Source organism: Myotis lucifugus, unplaced genomic scaffold (assembly GCF_000147115.1).
Source record: "Myotis lucifugus unplaced genomic scaffold, Myoluc2.0 scaffold_109, whole genome shotgun sequence".
NCBI classification, from domain to species: Eukaryota; Metazoa; Chordata; class Mammalia; order Chiroptera; family Vespertilionidae; genus Myotis; species Myotis lucifugus.
Genome location: NW_005871157.1, coordinates 88937 through 108767, shown reverse-complemented (window position 1 = coordinate 108767; position 19831 = coordinate 88937). Strand labels below are relative to the sequence as shown.

At 44.2% G+C, this 19831-nt stretch overlaps 2 protein-coding genes and 1 pseudogene across 9 annotated transcripts in view; 2 read left to right on the top strand and 1 right to left on the bottom strand.

Moving 5' to 3' along the window:
- The first annotated feature begins 864 nt into the window (after window positions 1-864).
- LOC102442470 lies at window positions 865-6106 on the top strand (annotated as a pseudogene).
- Window positions 6107-9172: 3066 nt separating this feature from the next.
- On the top strand, window positions 9173-19252 carry SRP14 (signal recognition particle 14). Of its 7 annotated transcripts, none has more exons than XR_002830327.1 (6): window positions 9173-9306; window positions 9441-9513; window positions 9933-10063; window positions 12312-12403; window positions 17042-17222; window positions 18699-19252. XR_002830327.1 is itself a non-coding variant. In XM_023757461.1 (6 exons), exons 1-5 carry the CDS (start codon window positions 9283-9285, stop codon window positions 17127-17129), a joined length of 408 nt encoding a protein of 135 aa, XP_023613229.1. In that variant the 5' UTR covers window positions 9173-9282; the 3' UTR covers window positions 17130-17171; window positions 18699-19252. The 7 variants fall into 7 exon arrangements, 6 of the variants coding, with proteins under 6 accessions (XP_023613229.1, XP_023613231.1, XP_023613232.1 ...); XM_023757461.1 differs by having other exon boundaries at window positions 17042-17171; XM_023757462.1 differs by having other exon boundaries at window positions 9174-9306; window positions 9951-10063; window positions 17042-17171.
- Window positions 13370-19831, bottom strand: part of EIF2AK4 (eukaryotic translation initiation factor 2 alpha kinase 4) — an 86161-nt gene continuing 79699 nt past the window's right edge. For both annotated transcript variants that reach the window (XM_006093130.3, XM_023757460.1), the window contains 5 exons: window positions 18731-18828; window positions 17191-17259; window positions 16640-16684; window positions 15137-15255; window positions 13370-14145 (listed from right to left, as the gene is read on the bottom strand). In XM_006093130.3, coding sequence (XP_006093192.2) covers window positions 14088-14145; window positions 15137-15255; window positions 16640-16684; window positions 17191-17259; window positions 18731-18828 — 389 coding nt within the window. In that variant the 3' untranslated portion in view covers window positions 13370-14087. The remainder of the gene's footprint in view (window positions 14146-15136; window positions 15256-16639; window positions 16685-17190; window positions 17260-18730; window positions 18829-19831) is intronic.

Here is a 19831-nt window from a genome sequence, read left to right as displayed (position 1 = left end):
AGATCTCGATCAGCTTCCTGTGACCCCTCACCTAGGGCAGTGCGCCTGGCACGAGTGGGTGCTTGTTTAGTCCCCGCTCAATGATGGAATGAATGACAATATCCGTCACGCAGAAACTTCTAGCCCAGTGATGGAGAACCTATGACACGCGTGTCAGAGGTGACGCGCAAACTCATTTTTTTTGGTTGATTTTTCTTTGTTAAATGGCATTTAAATATATAAAATAAATATCAAAAATATAAGTCTTTGTTTTACTATGGTTGCAAATATCAAAAAATTTCTATATGTGACACAGCACCAGAGTTAAGTTAGGGTTTTTCAAAATGCTGACACGCCGAGCTCAAAAGGTTCGCCATCACTGTTCTAGCCATAGCAGAAATGACTTTGAGAAATAATGACCAGAATCTTGGATACTGGTATGGTCCAAGGTAATGGGACAAAAGATCTGGGAAGACGGGCGGCCCGCGGCTGCGCTTGTCCGGCGAGGTCAGGGCGTCCCCTGCCGGCCGCAGGGAGCGCTGCAGGCAGGGCTCGGCCGGCGCGCCGGCCTCTGAGGTGCCCGCCTGGAGCGGGGACATGGTGGTATCGCCTACTTCCTTATTTCTCTGTGAGCAAAGGGAAGGCCAGTGCCAACCACTGACACTCGTGAGCTCCAGTAACTTCCCTAGGGCCCCCAGGCGGGGCCAGGGGCTGAGAAGCAGTAGCTCTCAGAAGTTTGCAAGTGGAAGCAATTTTAGCAATCTGGCCTGAGTCTGTAACATAATGGTGACACATAAAAGAAATACATCTATTTGGTGCTTACCGTGAGCGCTTTACATAGATCATCTCACTGAAACCTGACAACAACCCTCTGGGGTAGGTACTATGCGGAGGAAACTGCAGGTAAGTACCTAGCTAAAGTAAGGGACAAGAGGCAAACCCAGGCCCCCCTGACTCCCAGTCCAGTGCTCTCACCAGGCCGCTCTAGGGCATTAGGGCTGGGATCTAAACCTGGGAGTTCATCCTGGGGGCGTGGGAAGCAGAAGTCCCTGGGGCCCTGCATCTCCCAAGAAGATACACAGTGAACGCTTGTGGATTGACTGACTGATACGAAGAATAAAGGAATTGCTAGTTGGGAGTGTCTGGGTGGATTCAGTTTAAGGAATGTGTTGTCATGGCTACTGGGAGGTTATTCTCTCATTCTGAGCACCCAGATGTCTAGGACACACCCTCAATTCCCTCTGGACTCCCCTGTGGCCTTCTCTAGGATGCTGCCACCAGAACTAACCACGTCCCACAGACCCAGGGGGTCTGCCATGTCATTCCCTTCTATGTTTCAATGACACCCTCCCTCCCTTCCTTCATCCTGAGCTGACCCTGACGTCAGCACACTGGGCCTACAGGGAGGCAGTTCAGGACCTGCAGTGCCCCTCAGAGTGACACTGGAAACCAGCACAGCATCTGGCAAGGTGGGCACTCATCCATGCTTGTATCATCGTGACCTGCTTCTGTAGAACGAATCCCTCTTGACAAAGAGAAAAGGGAACCGCCAACTCCAATCTAAGGGACTAGGGTGCCTACCTTAGCTCACTTACCTCTCCCCAATTCACAGGGTAGGCACTTGAATTACGTCCCCATTTTATAGACGAGGGAACTAAAAGACCGAAGGATTTAAGTAAATTTGGAATAAAAAAATTAGCAGGTGTTTGCAGTGAAAAACCATGTACTGAGCACACCCTCCGGTGCCATCTGATTATAGCTTTCTTGGCCTTTAAACTAGTTTGCAACCCGCAGGTTGGAGAGACCGATGGCAGTGCTGAGGTTCAGTCTATGCATGTGCAAATGAATTCTGTTCAACCTTCCTCTCTTGTGAGAAATTCAATTTTGCTTCCATTTATAAATTCATTTCAATACTCCTGATCTATAAATGGTCTGTTCTTTGGATTCACCTTGAATGAGTTGTAACATCTCTCTGGCTCCCTGATTAATAATAAAGTAAATAGATCTTAAATATGTGTGTGAGAGTCATTTCACCTTTTTTAAAAAAGTGACCTTTCAATAGAGGCCATGTAATTTGCCTCCAGTCACTTAGGCAAGGAGAGGTAGAGCTGTTACTCAGACCCAGGCAGCCAGGCATCTGTGTTTATAACCATCACTGTAGTCCAGACACTGCGAAGCTTAATTGCATTCGAGTAACCACAGCTGTAAGTTAATCAACCGGCATCTAAATAAGACCTTTGAACCTAATTCACACCCTAGCCCTAATTAAAACCTAATAAATGCAATCGTACTCTGCCTAAGGAAAGGACATGTATGGCCACAGCATTCTGGAGAGATGATCTCAGGTGACACAAGCGGACACGTCTCCAGGCCCCAGGCCTCTGAGGAGTCCGGGTGTTCTCTCCTCCCAGGTCAGCCTGCGGCAGGCCCACACTTGGGCCTAAGGCTGGGCAAGTACACGCAGGTGTTCTGTGCTGGGAGGCTCGGTGCTGCACTCAGTGCTGCCTAGGCCTTTGCCGGAGGCCCCAGGAGGTGGGAGGGGATTTGGGAGATATTTTCATTTCCCAGTTCTCTTAGGGCGAGTGCAGGAGAAGAGGCCAAAAGGTGTCTGGTCCATGTAACTTGGAGACTGGGACCCAGCTTCCTGCCTCACATACTCCTCTGCTCCAAGGGCCAAAAGCCACCAACCTCACTGCAAGGCAGAATTTTGTGTTTTTGACAAAATTTAACCATGTCTTTTTAACATAGACTCTCAGTTTTATTGTTCACTGAGCTGTCTTTATTCCGGACTGATCATTAACAATCCATTGTTTTCCTCATTGGGGAATTTATTTTTGGATCTCTATTTTTAAAAATTGACTTGCTTCATTATTGCTTTATTCATTCACGCCACATTATTTTGTTTCATAGTACTGATTTTTATGATTCCTTTTTTATGGCAAAAGATGCTGTTTTTTCATTTATGATAACGATATTAAATAAACTTTAAGTGTAAAATGAGCCAACTTGAAGAAAAATATTAACTAATAATACAGGTGGTATTAGATTAGCAAAAATCAAGAAGACAGTATCTTTGCCTGACCAATGTGGCTCAGTGGTTGAGCAACGACCTATGAACTAGGAGGTCACAGTTCTGATTCCCCATCAGGGCATGTGCGGGGGTTGCAGGTTCAATTCCCAGTAAGGGGTATGCAGGAGGCAGTCAATTGATGTTTCTATCTCTCTATCTCTCTCCTTTTCTCTCATTAAAATCAATAAAAATATATTTTAAAAAGGAAAAAAGAAGGTGGTATCCAAATGATGGAAGGGGACTGGTCCATAAATAATAACACTGTTTATTGGGAATTCATTATGTGCCAGCCCCAATGCTATGGTATCCACAGTAGCATTGTCCAGTAGAATCTGTGATGACAGAAACACTCTATTTCTGTATTAGCCAAGATATATGTGGTTATTGAATCTCTGAAATGTGGCTAGTGGGACTAAAGAATTGAATTTTTTATTTTATTTAATTTTAGTTATTTAAACGTAAGTATCCATATTTACCATGTTAGAGCATGCCTAAGAGTCTCAATTATAGCATTTTATAAAATATAACATCTGTGAAGTATTATCGCCATTTTGCTGATAAAGAGGTTTAAACCTTCAGAAACTGTGTAAGGCAGTGGTTCTCAACCTTCTGGCCCTTTAAATACAGTTCCTCATGTTGTGACCCAACCATAAAATTATTTTCATTGCTACTTCATAACTGTAATGTTGCTACTGTTATGAATCGTAATGTAAATATCTGCTATGCAGGATGGTCTTAGGTGACCCCTGTGAAAGGGTCGTTCGACAGCCAAAGGTTGAGAACCGCTGATATAGGCCAACCCTTAGATCCCACAAGCGCTGCAACTGGTTCCACTTAAATTCATGACCATGAATATCAAGCCGGCTCTGATGTTCTCTGGCAATCTGATACCACATCTCGAATATGTTTGTTCTCTGAGGATTCCGTGGTTTCTTTCAAATGTTCAACACCCTCTGCTCACTTCTCATCCTAAGCTGATGACCTTTTGTAGCAGGCCTCTGCTGGGTTTTGGTTCTCCAGGATCTGAAGCTATTTGTAATCTCCCACTGTGTGATTTTTGATGAAAGGCAAAGAAAATAAAAGGGTCAGAGTGGTTACCCTCTATCTGCCCTCAGGACTTAGATGTTGGCCATTCTGGGACTCCCAACAAGGACTCTGACTTCTAGAAATTCCAAGGCCTACAGCTCGTTAGAGATTATTCCCAGTGGTGGTCATGGCAGAGTGGTCCTGTGCTGGTAGCCCCATAGGAGGGGTTTTCACCAGACTGTTCCAGTCTGTGCTAGTCCCGTGGCATATGAAGATGACTCTCCAAATTTTTTTATAGTGTTTACTGCACCACTGAGCTCCAAACTTGTTCAGCTGCTTGCTTGATAATTCCACTTACACATGTCATACATAGGCATCTCAGATATTACTTCACCTAAACAAAAACTTTTCATCTTTTTTACAAAACTTTTTACTTCCTGGCAGAGCCGAGGTTGGGAGAAGAATGGAGCATCTGAGCAGCACCTCCAGCCTCCTCTCTTCTCCCCGCACCTCACTCTCACGACCTACCTGCCTGCCGCCTACTTGTCCCCCAAAACATCTTCCACCTCAGAGAGTTCCCACTTGAACAAAGGCATCAAGGAGGTGTACACGTCCCTGCCTCAGGGTGATATGTATGTCGGACTGATGATACTGGAGAAGGCCTGCGATGCAAGACCTTGGACAGTGAGCCCAAGTGTATAGAAGAGTTGCTGGCGTAGAATTTTTTTTAAAGTATATTTTACTGATTTTTTAGAGAGAGGGATAGAGAGTTAGAAACATCGATCAGCTGCCTCCTGCACACCCCCTACTGGGGATGTGCCTGCAACCAAGGTACATGCCCTTGACTGGAATCGAACCTGGGACCCTTCAGTCCGCAGGCCGACGCTCTATCCACTGAGCCAAACTGGTCAGGGTGCCCGAGTAGAATTTTGATGGCTCTAGTACTTTACAGTCTGAGGACTCCAACAGTGATATGTATCTTGTCCCTGCTGCCATGTTTCAGGACCCTTTCCACAAGGATCCCAACAAGCTGGTGTTCTGTGAAGTCTTCAAGTACAAATGAAAGCCTGCAGAGACCAATTTAAGGCATAACTGTAAAGGGATAATTGACATAGTGAGTAATCAGCACTCCTGGTTTGGAATGAAGCAGGAATATACCCCTTTGGTTGACTTTCCAATGGCTTCCTTGGGCCCCAAGGGCCATACTACTGTGGCGTGGGAGCAGACAGAGCCTATGGCAGGGATATTGTGGAGGTTCACTACCCAGCCTGCTCATGAGCTGGCATCAAGACCAAGGGGCCAAACGCTGAGGTCATGCCCACCCAGTGGGAATTCCAGATAGGACTCTGTGATGGAATCTTGCACTAAGAGTGTGAAGATTTGGAGTGATAGCAACTTTTTAAAAAAATATATTTTATTGATTTTTTACAGAAAGGAAGGGAGAAGGATAGAGAGTTAGAAACATCGATGAGAGAGAAACATCTATCAGCTGCCTCCTGCACACCTCCCACTGGGGATGTGCCCGCAACCCAGGTACATGCCCTTGATTGGAATCGAACCTGGGACGCTTGAGTCCGAAGGCCGACGCTCTATCCACTGAGCCAAACGGGGCTGGAGTGATAACAACCTTTGATCCTAAGCCCATTCCTGGGAACTGGAATGGTGTGGACAGTCACACCAACTTCAGCACCACGGTCATGCGAGAGGAAAACGGTCTGAAGTACATTGAGGAGTCCTTCCAGAGGCTGAGCAAGCAACACCAGTACCTCCTCGGAGCCTATGATCCCAAGGGGGGCGAGACAATGCCTGGAACCTAAGAGGATTCAAGGAAACCTCCAACATCAACTGATTTTTTGCTGGTGTGGCCCACTGTAGCACTAGCATCCGCATTCCCCGGGCTGTGGGCCAGGAGGAGAAGGGTTACTTTGAAGTCAGGCACCCCTTTCTGGGGTGACAGAAGCCCTCATCTGCATGGGTCTTCTCAACGAAACTGGTGATGAGCCCTTCCAGTACAAAGACGAAATGGACTAGACTTGCAGCCATCGAACCCCTTCTAATTAATTCTTCATCCCGCTCCCACTCTTGCCTCCCTCTCAATTGTTATAATAGTTGTAACTCAAAGGGTGGAATATCAAGGCCTTTTTTTTTTAAGGCCTTTTTTTATTCTTCGTGAAAACAAAAGCAAAAGCTTTTTACTTCCTAAGTCTTTCTTATCTTAGCAAATGGCACCACCATCCATCCAGTTGCTCAAATAAAAAACCTATGAGACAGGCCTGATTTCTCTTTTCCTCTTAATGCTCATATCCAATTGAACGACAGTCCTGTTGACTTTTCAGTGTCTTCACTTAAGGTTGTCTGTAGGTTCTGCAACTTTAAGCAAAATGACCTGTAATGAAAACGATTTTACCATAGGCTAATTTATATAAACAAGAGTTAAGTTCCCAGGGCATGTCATTAACATAATGAAACGATGTTGAACAAAATAAAGTTAATTGAGGACCTGCTGTGTACCCTAATCTGATTCCAAGTGTACTAGCACCTGGACTTTTGCAATAACTTCTGTGGTAGCGCCCCCCTGCCAATGTCTATTGTTCTGATACCCAGAACTTGTGAATATGTTACCTTAACATGTTTAAAGGATTTTGCAGACGTGATTAAATGAAGGATATTGAGATAGGGTGGTTATTCTAGATCGTCCAGGTGTGCCCAATGGAACCATAAGGTCCTTATAAGAGGGAGACAGGAGGATCAGTCAGTAGGAGGAGATGTGATAATCAAACCAAGAGGTTGAAAGATGTAAGGAAGAGGCCACGAGTCAAGGAATACAGGTGACTTCTAGAAGGGCAAGAAAACAGATTTCCCCTGAAGCTTCCAGGTGGAATGCAGCCCTACAGACACATTGATATGAGAAGCCTGACCTCCAGATCTGGAAAAGAATAAATTCACCCTGGCCAGTGTTGCTCAGTGGTTGGAGCATCGGCCCACCCACCAAAGGGTTGAGGGTTCGATTCCTAGTTCAGGGCACGTACCTGGGTTGCGAGAGGCAACCAGTTGATGTGTCTCTCTCACAAAGATGTTTCTCTCTCTCTCTCTTCCTCTCTCCCTCTGTCCCTCTTCCTATTTCTCTCCCTCTCCCCTTCCCTCAGTCCCTTCCAGTCTCTCCAGGAGCAATGGAGAAAACAGCCTCTGGTGAGGATTAACAAAAAGAAAAAGAAAAAAAGAAAAAGAAAAGAAAAGAAAAGAATAAATTCATGTTGTTTTAAGCCACTAAGTTTGTGGTAAAGGAAGCTAATACAATCCTCTAGTGCAGCGGTTCTCAACCTGTGGGTCGCGACCCCTTTGGCGGTCGAACGACGCTTTCACAGGGGTCGCCTAAGACCATCGGAAAACATATATAACTACATATTGTTTTTGTGATTAATCACTATGCTTTAATTATGTTCAATTTGTAACTGCAAATACATCCCGCATGTCAGATATTTACATTACGATTCATAACAGTAGCAAAATTACAGTTATGAAGTAGCAACGAAAATAATTTTATGGTTGGTGGTCACCACAACATGAGGAACTGTATTAAAGGGTCGCGGCATTAGGAAGGTTGAGAACCACTGCTCTAGTGGGACTCCCTGTTTCCTGCCTTGACTCTCTGCTGACATTCTCCACGCCACAGAAAGGGAGATCTTTTAAAAATGTAAGTTAGATGGTCACTATCCTGTTTAAAGCTTAACAAGAAACTTCTCTTTGTATCTGGAACAAAATCCAAACTTACCATGGCCATAGGCCCTATACGACTACCTCTCCAAGCTCTCCACACTCCTTCACTCTCCTTCCGAACGCCTCTCCATTCCCACCCCACCCCAGCCTTGTGGAAACAGGGCGACCTGCTTCCCTTTGGGGACCTTTGTCCACTGCCCGTTGTCTGAGACCTTCTGTCCCCATTCCGCTCAGTTCCCGGGGATTTCCCTGACCCAACCTAAGGAGTGCCCTCTGATTCTTGTCTGTCACTCTGTTGACTTGTCTCCACAGCGCTTACCATTATCTGAAGCTGTACTTCTGGTTTTATAGTGTGTTTCTTCACTACTCTTTTAATCCAAGCTCCAGGAAGCGGGGAATTTAGCTTGTCATGTTCTGTTGTATCCCTAACTCCTACCGCAGTGCCGAGCACAGGCTGACGAGGCTCAGCGAAAACCCACCGCACGTTGAGTGCTGACTTCAAGCCAAGGGCCTAGGGCTCAGGTTGGCTCCTGGCATCGCAGGGCCTCCGACGCGGGTCTCTTGATCGAATCCAGAGTTAAAACCAAGGCCGGGCTCCAGTCCTTCTTGCTGGAGGTCCTTCAGGGCCACCCGGCCTGGTCGGAGAAGAGGGAGAGTTCAGAGACCTGCCATGGCAATTTAGAATGATAATGATAATGAAAATAACAGTAACAGCCAACATTTATCCAGAACGTTCTCTGTGCCAGGCACTGTTCTAGGTATTTAATAGAAAATCATTTATTCTTCACAACCAGTGAAGTGGACACTATTATTATCCTTATGGCAGCGGTTCTCAACCTGTGGGTTGCAACCCCTTTGGGGGTCGAACGACCCTTTCACAGAGGTCGCCTAAGACCATCGGAAAACACATATATAATTACATATTGTTTTTGTGATTAATCACTATGCTTTAATTATGTCCAATTTGTAACAATGAAAATACATCCTTATCAGACAAGTGTCTGATATCCTGCATATCAGATATTTACATTACGATTCATAACAGTAGCAAAATTACAGTTATGAAGTAGCAACGAAAATAATTTTATGGTTGGGGGTCACCACAACATGAGGAACTGTGTTAAAGGGTCGCGGCATTAGGGAGGTTGAGAACCACTGCCTTATGGTAAGGATGGGGAAACCGAGGCACTGCCCTGTTAGGTAGAAACTGTAGGTTTCTATCAAGTCTTTCTTTCGCGCTCCCCCTCCCTCGGCTCTAACTGGGGAGAGCGGATTTCTCGCCAGTGAATCCCCGGCGGCCCAAAGGCGCGGGGCTGGACGGGGGCGCCCCAGAGCGCAGGCGCGGGCAGCAGGGGCGGGGAGAGGGCGGAGGCAGGGATTGGTGGGATAGAGTTGCCATCGAAAAGCGGAAGTCCCCACCCAGCCTGGCAGGAACTTCCGGCTGCGATTGCTCGGGTCTTCTGTAGCCTGAGTGGGGCCGCGGAGCCGAGATGGTTCTGCTGGAGAGTGAGCAGGTGAGTGGGGGCTGGCGCGCCGGGGAGGGTGCGGTCGGGCTTAGCTCGGGCCGCCGTCTGCTCGGCGGGTGGGAGTGGGCGTGACGCGGCGGGACCTGCGGCTGCCCGACGGGGCCTGGTGTGTTGTGTTGCAGTTCCTGACGGAGCTGACCAGGCTCTTCCAGAAGTGCCGGCTGTCGGGCAGCGTGTTCATCACCCTCAAGAAGTGTAAGCAGCCGGCCCCGCGGCCGGGAGGGGGCGGGGAGGCCGCGTGCCCAGCCCGGTGCCCGGTGTCGGGGAACCCGAGTCAGCCCCCGACGCATTCCCGCCTTCCCTTCCTCCCCTCCTCCGCGTACTGGGCACCTTCAGGGCAGAGGGACCGACGCCTATCAGCGCTTAGCAGCGTAAGCCGGTCCCGGTTACCGTGGGGCCCGCCGCCATGGCTCTCCTCCTTGTCGGGGTCCCAAACCCCACCGCGGAGAGTGGAGATAGCAAGTCGCTTTCCAGGTTTGGGCCAAACCTGAGCTGGTGGCGGATCCGGTGGTCAGCAGAGCTAGAGCAGTGCGGGTGGAGGAGGGGTCCTCTGTTCCTCCCCCGCCTGTTAGCTCTTTGCCGGCCTCTTCAACGCCTGTGGCTGTGGTCACCAGGGTGCGTTTTCCTTGCAGACGATGGCCGAACTAAACCCATTCCGAGGAAGGGCTCAGTGGAGGGCTTCGAGCCCTCAGACAACAAGTGTCTGTTAAGAGCAACTGATGGGAAAAAGAAGATTAGCACAGTGGTGAGTTGGGTTCCTAACACTGCAGTTTTGGAGTTTAAAGACTTAACTGTGCAGGTGGCATATCTGAACCAGGTTTTGTTTTTGTTTAATTTTTAAAGGAAACATTTATTTTTCATTGATTTCAGAGAGGAAGGGAGAGGGAGAGGGAGAGAAACATCAGTGATGAGAGAGACTCATTGATCGTCTGCCTCCTGTACGCCCCCTTCTGGGGATCGGGACCGCAACCCCGGGCATGTGCCCTTGACTGGAATCGAACCCAGGACCCTTCTGTCCGCAGGCCGACGCTGTATCCACTGAGCCAAACCGGCTAGGGCTATTTTATTTTTTAAAGAATAGTTTATTGATTTTTACAGAGGAAGGGAGAAGAGAGAAACATTGGAGGGAGAACGCAACATTGAAAGGCTGCCTCCAGCACAACCCCTACTCGGGATGAGCCTGCGCACTAGACATTGCCCAACCGAGCTACACCGTCCAGGGCTTGTTTTTGTTTTAAATGAAGGGAAGGGTAGTTATTGTGTAGCGCCCCAGCTGTTTTGGGATCTGCATTTTTTTTTTCTCTTTTTAAAAATCCTCACCCGACGATATGTTTTTATTGATTTGAGAGAGGGAGGGAGAAACATCGATCAGTTACCTCCCATTCGTGTCCCGACGGGGGGATCAAACCTGCAACCTAGGTATGTGCCCTGACTGGGAATCAAACCCATAACCTTTTGGTGTATAGGATGACACTCCAACCAACTGAGCCACCTGGCCAGGGTGCGATCAGGGCTTTCTTTTATTACCTTTGTAATAGAAAACTCAAGAGCAAAATTAAAATGAAGGTGGAGTCAAACACTTGTTCTGCTGAAAGTTTTGTAGAAATAAAATTAGCATATTGGTCCTTACTCATAGTAGCATTGTAAGGAGCAGTGAATATATGATTACTTATGCCCTTAGCTTACTGTGCTGGGCTTTCCATGACCAACTTCTTCTCACCAGATGATGCTTTTAAGCTAATTATTCCTTTTCTTTGTGGTTCACAGAGTAAGCATGTAGCTATATGTAGACTTGGTACTTGAGAGAGTATAAATTTAGTCCAGAGCGCTAGTGTTCCCTTTCAAGGTGGAGGTTGAATATGGCTTGAAAGGGAACAGTAGCGCTCCGGACTAAATTTATACTCTCTCAAGTACCAAGAGACTCCCTGGGTTCTGAATGAATACAGACATACCGCTTTTATTATGCGTTGCTTTATTATGCTGCCAGTTGTTGCGCTTATTACAAATTAAGGCAAGGCCCTCCACCAGCAAAAAGGCTGTGACTTGCTTTGTTGTGATGGTCTGGAACCAAACTCACAATGTTTGAGATATGCCTGTACTTCTTTATTCTGCTGGGGCAGAACCAGACTGCCCTCCCTTTCCAGTCACATCAGTACAGGATATTCGTGAACTTGAAGATCATAATTAGTTGGTGCCCCCCTTTACCAGTTATCTCGAGGACATTTACAGTAAAGCTATGGGGTTTTAAAAAATAAAGTTGGGTATCACAAAATAAGAAAACCCAAAGAATTTTTAGAGGTAGGATTTCTTGTGGTAGCTTGCATTTTGCTTAAATAGGCTTGAATTAAAGGAAGATAGGTTTAAAATAAGATGGGGAGTAGTTTAAATGAATCCTGCAGAAAAGAATAGTACTTAGTCCTTTGACATCTCAGCACCCAGGGAGAAAAGTCGATGCCATGTGTGTAAGAGATTTCAATAGAGGTGAGAAGCACAGCTTCTTTAAGAACATAATTCTGCCTCTTTCCCATCTTGGCACAAGTCTCATGTGGAAAAAAGCCCAAACTTTGCTGCTTCCCAGGTAGAGGAGAGTGAATTAGGAAAATAGCCTTTAGTGTATCATGACCTCTGAGATTGAGAAGGAATATTTTAGCGATTAGGATGCTGTCTTCATGAGGCTTTTTTTTTTTTTTAAATATATTTTATTGATTTTTTTACAGAGAGGAAGGGAGAGAGATAGATAGTTAGAAACATCGATGAGAGAGAAACATCGATCAGCTGCTTCTTGCACATCTCCTACTGGGGATGTGCCCGCAACCCAGGTACATGCCCTTGACCGGAATTGAACCTGGGACCTTTCAGTCCGTAGGCCGACGCTCTATCCACTGAGCCAAACCGGTTTCGGCTTCATGAGGCTTTTGAGTTCTTATCTAGGGTGAGGCAGGGGGTTACTGTATGGATACTAGGGGTGACCATTTTCCCCTTCTCTTTTCCAGGTGAGCTCCAAAGAAGTGAATAAGTTTCAGATGGTGAGTTTCTGCTGTTATGTCCCTTTCTCAGGGCAAGCCAGCATAACATTGAACACTGGGTGAGCATTGATATTTAGGTTCACCGCTCTCCTATGATATGTTACCAGTAGTTTATGATTAAGAGCTGCCGGGCTATGAATTTTACTTTCAACACTGATACTGTCTTCCTTTTAAGTTTTTATAAGCTAGATTTTGCCATCTTAGGCTTCAGATATGCTCTGCCTATAGTAAAGTTGAACAAGAAGTTGCCTATGTTTATCTGTTTTTGCTTAAAAAAAAAAATGCAACTCACAGTGGATGAGCATTGCAGAAGCTGCTAAAATGTGAGTGTTTTCCTCTTACACCACTTTCCTTCAGGTACAAGTGTCCCATGGTATTATTTATCAGGTAGACTTTCTGATTTGGCCACACTAAAGCCATTATGGAAACAGGGCAGCTGCCCCACCAATTTGTAACTCTTCCCACTAAGGTCGTGCTCCGTGTCTTTTAGGCTTATTCAAACCTGCTGAGAGCAAACATGGATGGGCTGAAGAAGAGGGACAAAAAGAGCAAGAGTAAGAAGAGCAAAGCAGCACAGTGAAGGGCTCCAGATTCCCTGCTTTCACCAACTAACCGCCAAATTGCTATTTTTCCTTCGGTTTTTACTTTTGGCCACAAAACTAGGTTTCTGGTTCCCCTACATTAACTGTTTTCATGTGAGATTATGTTCGTTTTGGACGGAAGAAGAGCTGTGATGTTTACAGGGTAGTTATAAGAAGCCAGTTTATTTTAGATCTGGCTAATTGGTCTATGTTGCCTACTTGTGTATTCCTGGATTTTAGTTATAGAATCTGCAGGCATCTGTGCGAAGAACAATGCATCATTAAACCTGTCTATTTATCAGCACTGACTATCTCTTATTTATTCTTTTTCTCTCCCCATATTAATAATTCCTGGCAGTAAGTACTGATTCTGGGATGATGTAATTATGAATAGCCTTTAGCCCTATTTTCTAGGTTATTGGTATTGAAACCTGAAAATTTTATTAAAAGTTGTGTTAGCTCATGGGTATTCTTCCCAACTGGCTATATAAATTTTTTTTTTTTAAGAATAGTTTATTGATTTTTCAGAGAGGAAGGGAAAGGGAGAGAACCATCGAAGAGAGTGCAACATGGATTGGCTGCCTCCTGCATGCCCCCTACCAGGGATGGAGCTCACAACCTGAGCATATGCTCTTGACTGGGTATGAAACCCAAGATCCTTTGGTGCGTAGGTGGATGCTAACCATTATGCAACACCAGCCACGGCCAGGCTATGTAATTTTATCATAGTTCCTTTAGCAAATTTGAATGAATTCTCATAGTCAAATTAGAGTTTGCTTAATCACCTTAGGATAAGCATATTACAAAATTAATACTAAAGATTACAAGTTAATGATGATATTTGACTTCTTTATGCCCTTCAGTTTGGACATTTTCATGAGTTAGTCATTAGAGCTAAGGGAAGAACAAGGCTGTTTTCCTGTCTTCTAGCTCCACAAAACCTTTCATGTCAATAGATTTGCAATTAAAAAGGAAATATATGAAAGCATTTATTATATTGCAAAAGATAAATTTATATATATATATATATTACAAATGAAAAACTTATAAAGCTCCACTTTGCGTGACAGCTTCTTAGAATGTAAAGTTAATTTAAAATTACAATGAATGTACAACATTTTACAGCTCCTGGTCTGAACAATGTAATGACTGTTCTCTAGGATTAAAATAAGATTCTGTAGTAGTCATCTCTGTAGCTATACAGGAATAGCACGGACACCCTGCAAAAGAAGGGAAAAAGGAGGATCAGTATAATGGATAGAGAACAGGGTTAGTAAAAATTTATTTTTAGAGCACCTAACTGTAGGAGTTTTGTTCAATTAAAAACAAGATGGAAGGCTAGGCACTAAAACACTGCACAAGTTTTACAAAAGCTGTGACTGGTAAGGGTCTGCAGTATAAGGTCCTACACAAGGAGACCACCATTCGCTTCACAGGCTTTGTCATTGCCTTTTAAACGGAAGAGAATGTGAACAGCTGGCTTCTGACATGAGGACATAAAGCAAAGTAGTCACAGCTGTTTTCTATTTAAACACTAGAGGCCCTGTGCACAGATTTGTGCATGGGTGGGGTCCCTCAGCCTGGCCTGCACCTTCTCGAAATCTGGGACCCCTAAGGGGTGTAGCAGTGTTGAAGCAGCAGGCGGCTGGGGAGAAGCCCCAGCCGGGGTCAGGCGCAGCTCATCTCGGCCCTGCTGCGCCTACTGCCACCATTGCTGCTGGTGCTGCTGCTGCTGCTGCTGCTGCTGCTGCTCAGTAGTGCCGCCGTGCAGGAGAGGCTACCACTGCTGCAGCTGCGCTTGCCAGCCGTGAGCCCGGTTTCTGGCTGAGCAGTGCTCCTGCTGTGGGAGTGCACTGACCACCAGGGAGCAGCTCCTGCATTGAGCATCTGCCCCCTGGTGGTCAGTGCGCATCATAGCGACCCATCAACCAGTCATTCTGGTCGTTTTGTCGTAAAGGTTGTTTAGGCTTTTATATATATAGATAGTTCTAGGAGTTACCTGGGTGATTAAAATTTACAATTGGGATAGTTACTTCTGAGACCTCGGTTTTGTGGTTGACAAGATCATGACTGTGGTTCAGTCCTGAGTTGCAGTTCTAACATAACAGCTTATCAGCCATCAAACCTCTAGACAATAAACTATGTCACTTAAAAACCCCTCCTCGAGTTTTAACCCATTTTGAAATCTGCGGTGCCTAAGTGATAACTTACTTTTTTCCTACTTTGATGTTATAAATTTCATCACAGACTACTTTCAGGTATCTTTGCTTTGGCAGGCGTGACAGCAGCTGCTTCACAGTTGTGTTAAATGCCTGTTCATCAGCATCCCACTAGAAAAAATAAGTGAGACTTAACAGCAGGTACTAGGGTTTATTAAGTGGCATTTTTCTGGGTCACTAATGAAAGTCCAATGCCATTCCCCCCTTTAATTATACTGAAGAAATCATTATAGGGCGATACTAGAACTGCTGGGCAAACTGCTGGGGTTCCTCCTTGAAGCATCAGTTTTCTTTACAGCAGATCACCTTATTAGATCTGGTTAACAATACAGCAGCACCGTGTGTGCTGATCTGACTTTAGACCAGTTATTTCTGCCTATTGTCTATTTTTTGTAACATGGACATACCACCTCTGATGTGCATCCATCTGAATGGACCATGAGATAATACACTGCCAGTGTAGTGGTATATGCTTACTTATAATACAACAACAGGAAATACAGTAGGAAGCATTAGTTTTGGGGCAAAGTTCATTTTTCATCTGATTTAATCTGGATAGACAAAGTTTTGTTTTTTTTAAAAATATATTTTATTGATTTTTTATAGAGAGGAAGGAAGAGGGATAGAGAGTTAGAAACATCGATCAGTTGCCTCCTGCACACTCCCTACTGGGGATGTGCCCGCAACTAAGGTACATGCCCTTGGCCGGAATTGAACCTGGGACCCTTGAGTCCACAGGCTGACGCTCTATCTACTGAGCCAAACCGGTTAGGGCTAGACAAAGTATTCTTTGATATGATGTTACAAAAATCACCTATAGCTATGATTATAGTTAAGCATTCTTAATAGCAAAGGTTTAACTATTCAAAATTGAACAAGTTATTTGGTTATTTGATAATTAGGGTATGTACTTGGGGGGGGGGGATATAAAAAAGTACCTAAATTAAATTTTTAGATCTTCCATACACTTCTAGTTCTATAAATGAGCTTCCCTAGTTGGAATGAAGGTATGACATGTATACTAGCAGTGGTTAAGAACACTGATTCCACTACTTTACCTAGGTTCAAATACTGGCTCTACTACTTACTAGTTGGGTGACCTCGAGTAAGATATTTAACCTCTCTACTTCTGTTCCCTATAAAATGGTGATAACAATAGTACCTCTCTCTTGGGTTTGTTATGATTAAATGAGTTTAAGATTTGTAAATTGCTTAGGACAAGACCTGCCAGAGCCTGACACTCAATAAAAGCACTAGTTATTTGTTAAATAATCTCTGAAATTTAAAAGTCACCAGAAAAGTATGATTCTTTTAAAATCTGATTTAGTAATATATATGTCACATAAAGGAACAAGTTTCCAAATTCCTGGAACTGACAAAAAATACCTAACATCACTAAGAAAATACCATTTTCAGTGGTTTTGTTTTTGTTTTTGTTTTTGGCAAAGCTTTGGGATTTTAAAAACCACAATGCAGAAGAGTTCGTTTTGCTTACCTCTAATGATAAACACTGTAAGATTGTTTCTTTGGGTAGATCCACCTGTCAATACACAAAAATGTACATCATCTGTCAGAGAACCCCTGGCAGCACATACTGACGTGTGATGATGGTGCCACTGTGGATGGAGCAACATGAAAGTGGCTGGCAGAGTCCGGGATGCTATTGTGCTATAGAGCAGACTTAATGAACCATGCACGACAAGATCTCAGCCCTGGTGAACTGATACTCCTAGTTCCCACACACTGCACTCACTCCAGAGGTGTGACACTGCTACCCTCACTCAGTGTAGGCTTAGTGAGGCAAAGGCCTGAAACATTTAGAAAAATGATTTTCATTTTCATTTCAGAGGAAGGAAGTAGGAGAAACAAACACAAAACCTTCAATTGTTCTCCCCAGTTCTTTAGATTACACGAGATTTACATCAGTGATAACAAGCTTGTACCCCAATACTGCTGACACTGAGCAAAAAAGCCCTGGCCTCTGAGGAAACTACTTTGACAGCATGGACAGACGCCATCCTCAAAAGGTTAAAGAAAGTAACTTACAGCCAAAATTTCAATTTCACTGCTTTTCTGATGTAAGTTGGCAAGGGAGGTCTGAAGTCGGGTTTGTACCTAAAAGAAAACATGTCAGAATTCAGAACCTGTCAAACCAAGCCATCTTTCTTGCCATTCTATGTCCTATTCCAGGAAACGATCACAGGTGACAAACCAAGGCCTAGAATTTGCACTTAATCCACCTCAGGAAGATGTATGTGTATCCCATTATGATATCGGGAAATGAGATTTTGTAGCCTATCTATAATTTGTTTAATAAACCCACCTAAGTTGCTTATTTCTTTATAATTTTGAGATGACACCTAGTAAAAAGCTCAGTGTGGTGAAACTCATGTGGAAGCAGGGAGATTTGAGTATTAAGCTAAATTTGGAAAAAGGGGAAGGTGGTAGCAACGAGAACATGAAACTGAAATACGGTAGAAAGATGTGAAAAATTGGTTTCCACCCAACATCCTGAGAAATAGCCAGGAGAGCTTACAAAAATAAGGTAACCTGATCTTCTGTATTTCAATCTAATTACATTTCTAAAAAATGACTGCTCTCCAACACTCACTTCTTCCCAAGTGAGGCCGGCGTCCTGACCGTGCTCATTAGCACTGTCCATGACGCCTTTCCTTCCGTCCCTCCCAATTGGAAAACCCTAACCTGTTCTCCCTGCCCCTTTCAATCCCTCAGGGACCATCTCTGAAGCAAACACTGACCTCTGTCTCTCCCGTGTGTCTGTAATATACTCTAACACTCATATTAAATACTAGAGGCCCGATGCACAAAATTCGTGCAGGAGTAGGCCTTTGCAGCCGTGGCGGCTGCCTGGATCCCTCCCTCGTAGCCATGGCGGCTGCCTTGATCACAGGCTGCAGCCCTGACTTCGTCCGGAAGGACGTCCGGTCTAATTAGCATATTATGCTTTTATTATTATAGATATTTAATTCAGCATTCTGTTACTTATTCACATGTATTGTTCTCCAAGCATAAAATGCATATGCTTCTAAGGTTACAAACTCTTTGAGGAGTGGGGCCAGTCCTATGTCTTTTATTTTACATGGCACTTAGCACAGAGTCAGGCAGATAATAGATACCAAAATATATGTAAAGATATTTTTGCCTCAAGTCTTGGGATAGATCTCTTCTGCTTTGTTATTTAAAGCAAAAACAAACTCCATTTAGGCAGCCAATCAATGATTCTCTCTCATCATTGATGTTTTATCTATCTCCTTTCCTCTCTGAAATAAAAATATATTTAAAAAAACAACAACAAAAAACCCCCCATTAGAGCCAGATGAGAAAGCTTTTGTGTAGATCCAATAATTCTGACAGCTGCTTCTAGGGCCCACAGTCCACACTGACGCCTCTTTGGAGGACGGATGTGGCAAAATCTTGATGCCAGAGAGATGATTGTGTTGATGCAACTTTCAGAAGCCACCAAGTTAGGGAAGTGGGAAGGAAAATATTTCCAGAACACTCTCATTCTCCTTTCCTGTTTCCTTCCTTTGTAGCTCACCTTCGACAGCCTTGGACACTAACGCACCTGAGTCTCATATCGCCGCTTAGTGCTGGCTGACAGCTTCTCCGGGGCTATCACAGTCACAGTGGGGACAACGGCTGCTCCATGGATTTCAAACAGACCTGAAACAGAGAGAGCTTCACAATCAGGCCTTCTCTGGTCCTATGTTCTCTAACACCGAGAGGACGGAGAATATTAATAGGATCCCTCTGGGGTGACTCAATGGAGCCAGATGATGTCTGGGCCTTGTTTTCTGTCTCTGCAACTGCCTGCAATTGCCCAGGGAGAACCCAGAACCTCAACACCCAGCAGTCTGGAGCTTCCGTCAAAACCAACAGCCTTCTCTCCTCAGGTGGGCGTGGGAGTGACAAAAACAAAGGGAGGCGATATGAGTCACCCAAACCTCATGTACCCATGAAAAAAACAAAACATTATCTCTGAGATTAACAGTCCTTAAATCTCTCAAAGTATTTGAAATCTGATGGTGACAGAGAGTCAATGCTAACAGAAATGAACCAAAAAGATCCAATTCTGTTAAAAGCCAAATATGTCTTCTTGTGGACTTAATTAGGACACTTATTTTTTAGTAAGATAGATGTGATGAAACTAAAGGCATAACTATCACCACTGTTCCTGCTTGGCTTTCATGAAAAAAAAAAATTATCAATCAATCTATCTATCTATCTATCTATCTATATCTATATGTCTATATATCTATATCTATATCTATATCTATATCTATATCTATATCTATATCTATATCTATATCTATATCTAATCATCTTTCCCCGAAGGATTTCAAAATACTTTTCTTCAATCCTGTGTATGGGGAAAATTTCCAGGAAAAGTATCCACATTTAATAAATCTATACTATAAACTAAGTTGAAGAAAGATTAAACCACTTGTAAAAATAAGATACTAAGACAAAGAATACCAGGATCAGAAGTCACCAAATGCCCAGTAATCACCAGTAATCATCTTGTTATTTTCTAAGATGTGAGTTTCAAAGCATAGGGATAAATTCTATTTGGTACAATTAATTATATATATGTTACTTAAAAATATATATATTTGATGCAACAAGGAGTTAGCCACATAGTGCTTACAGAAAACACATACACACA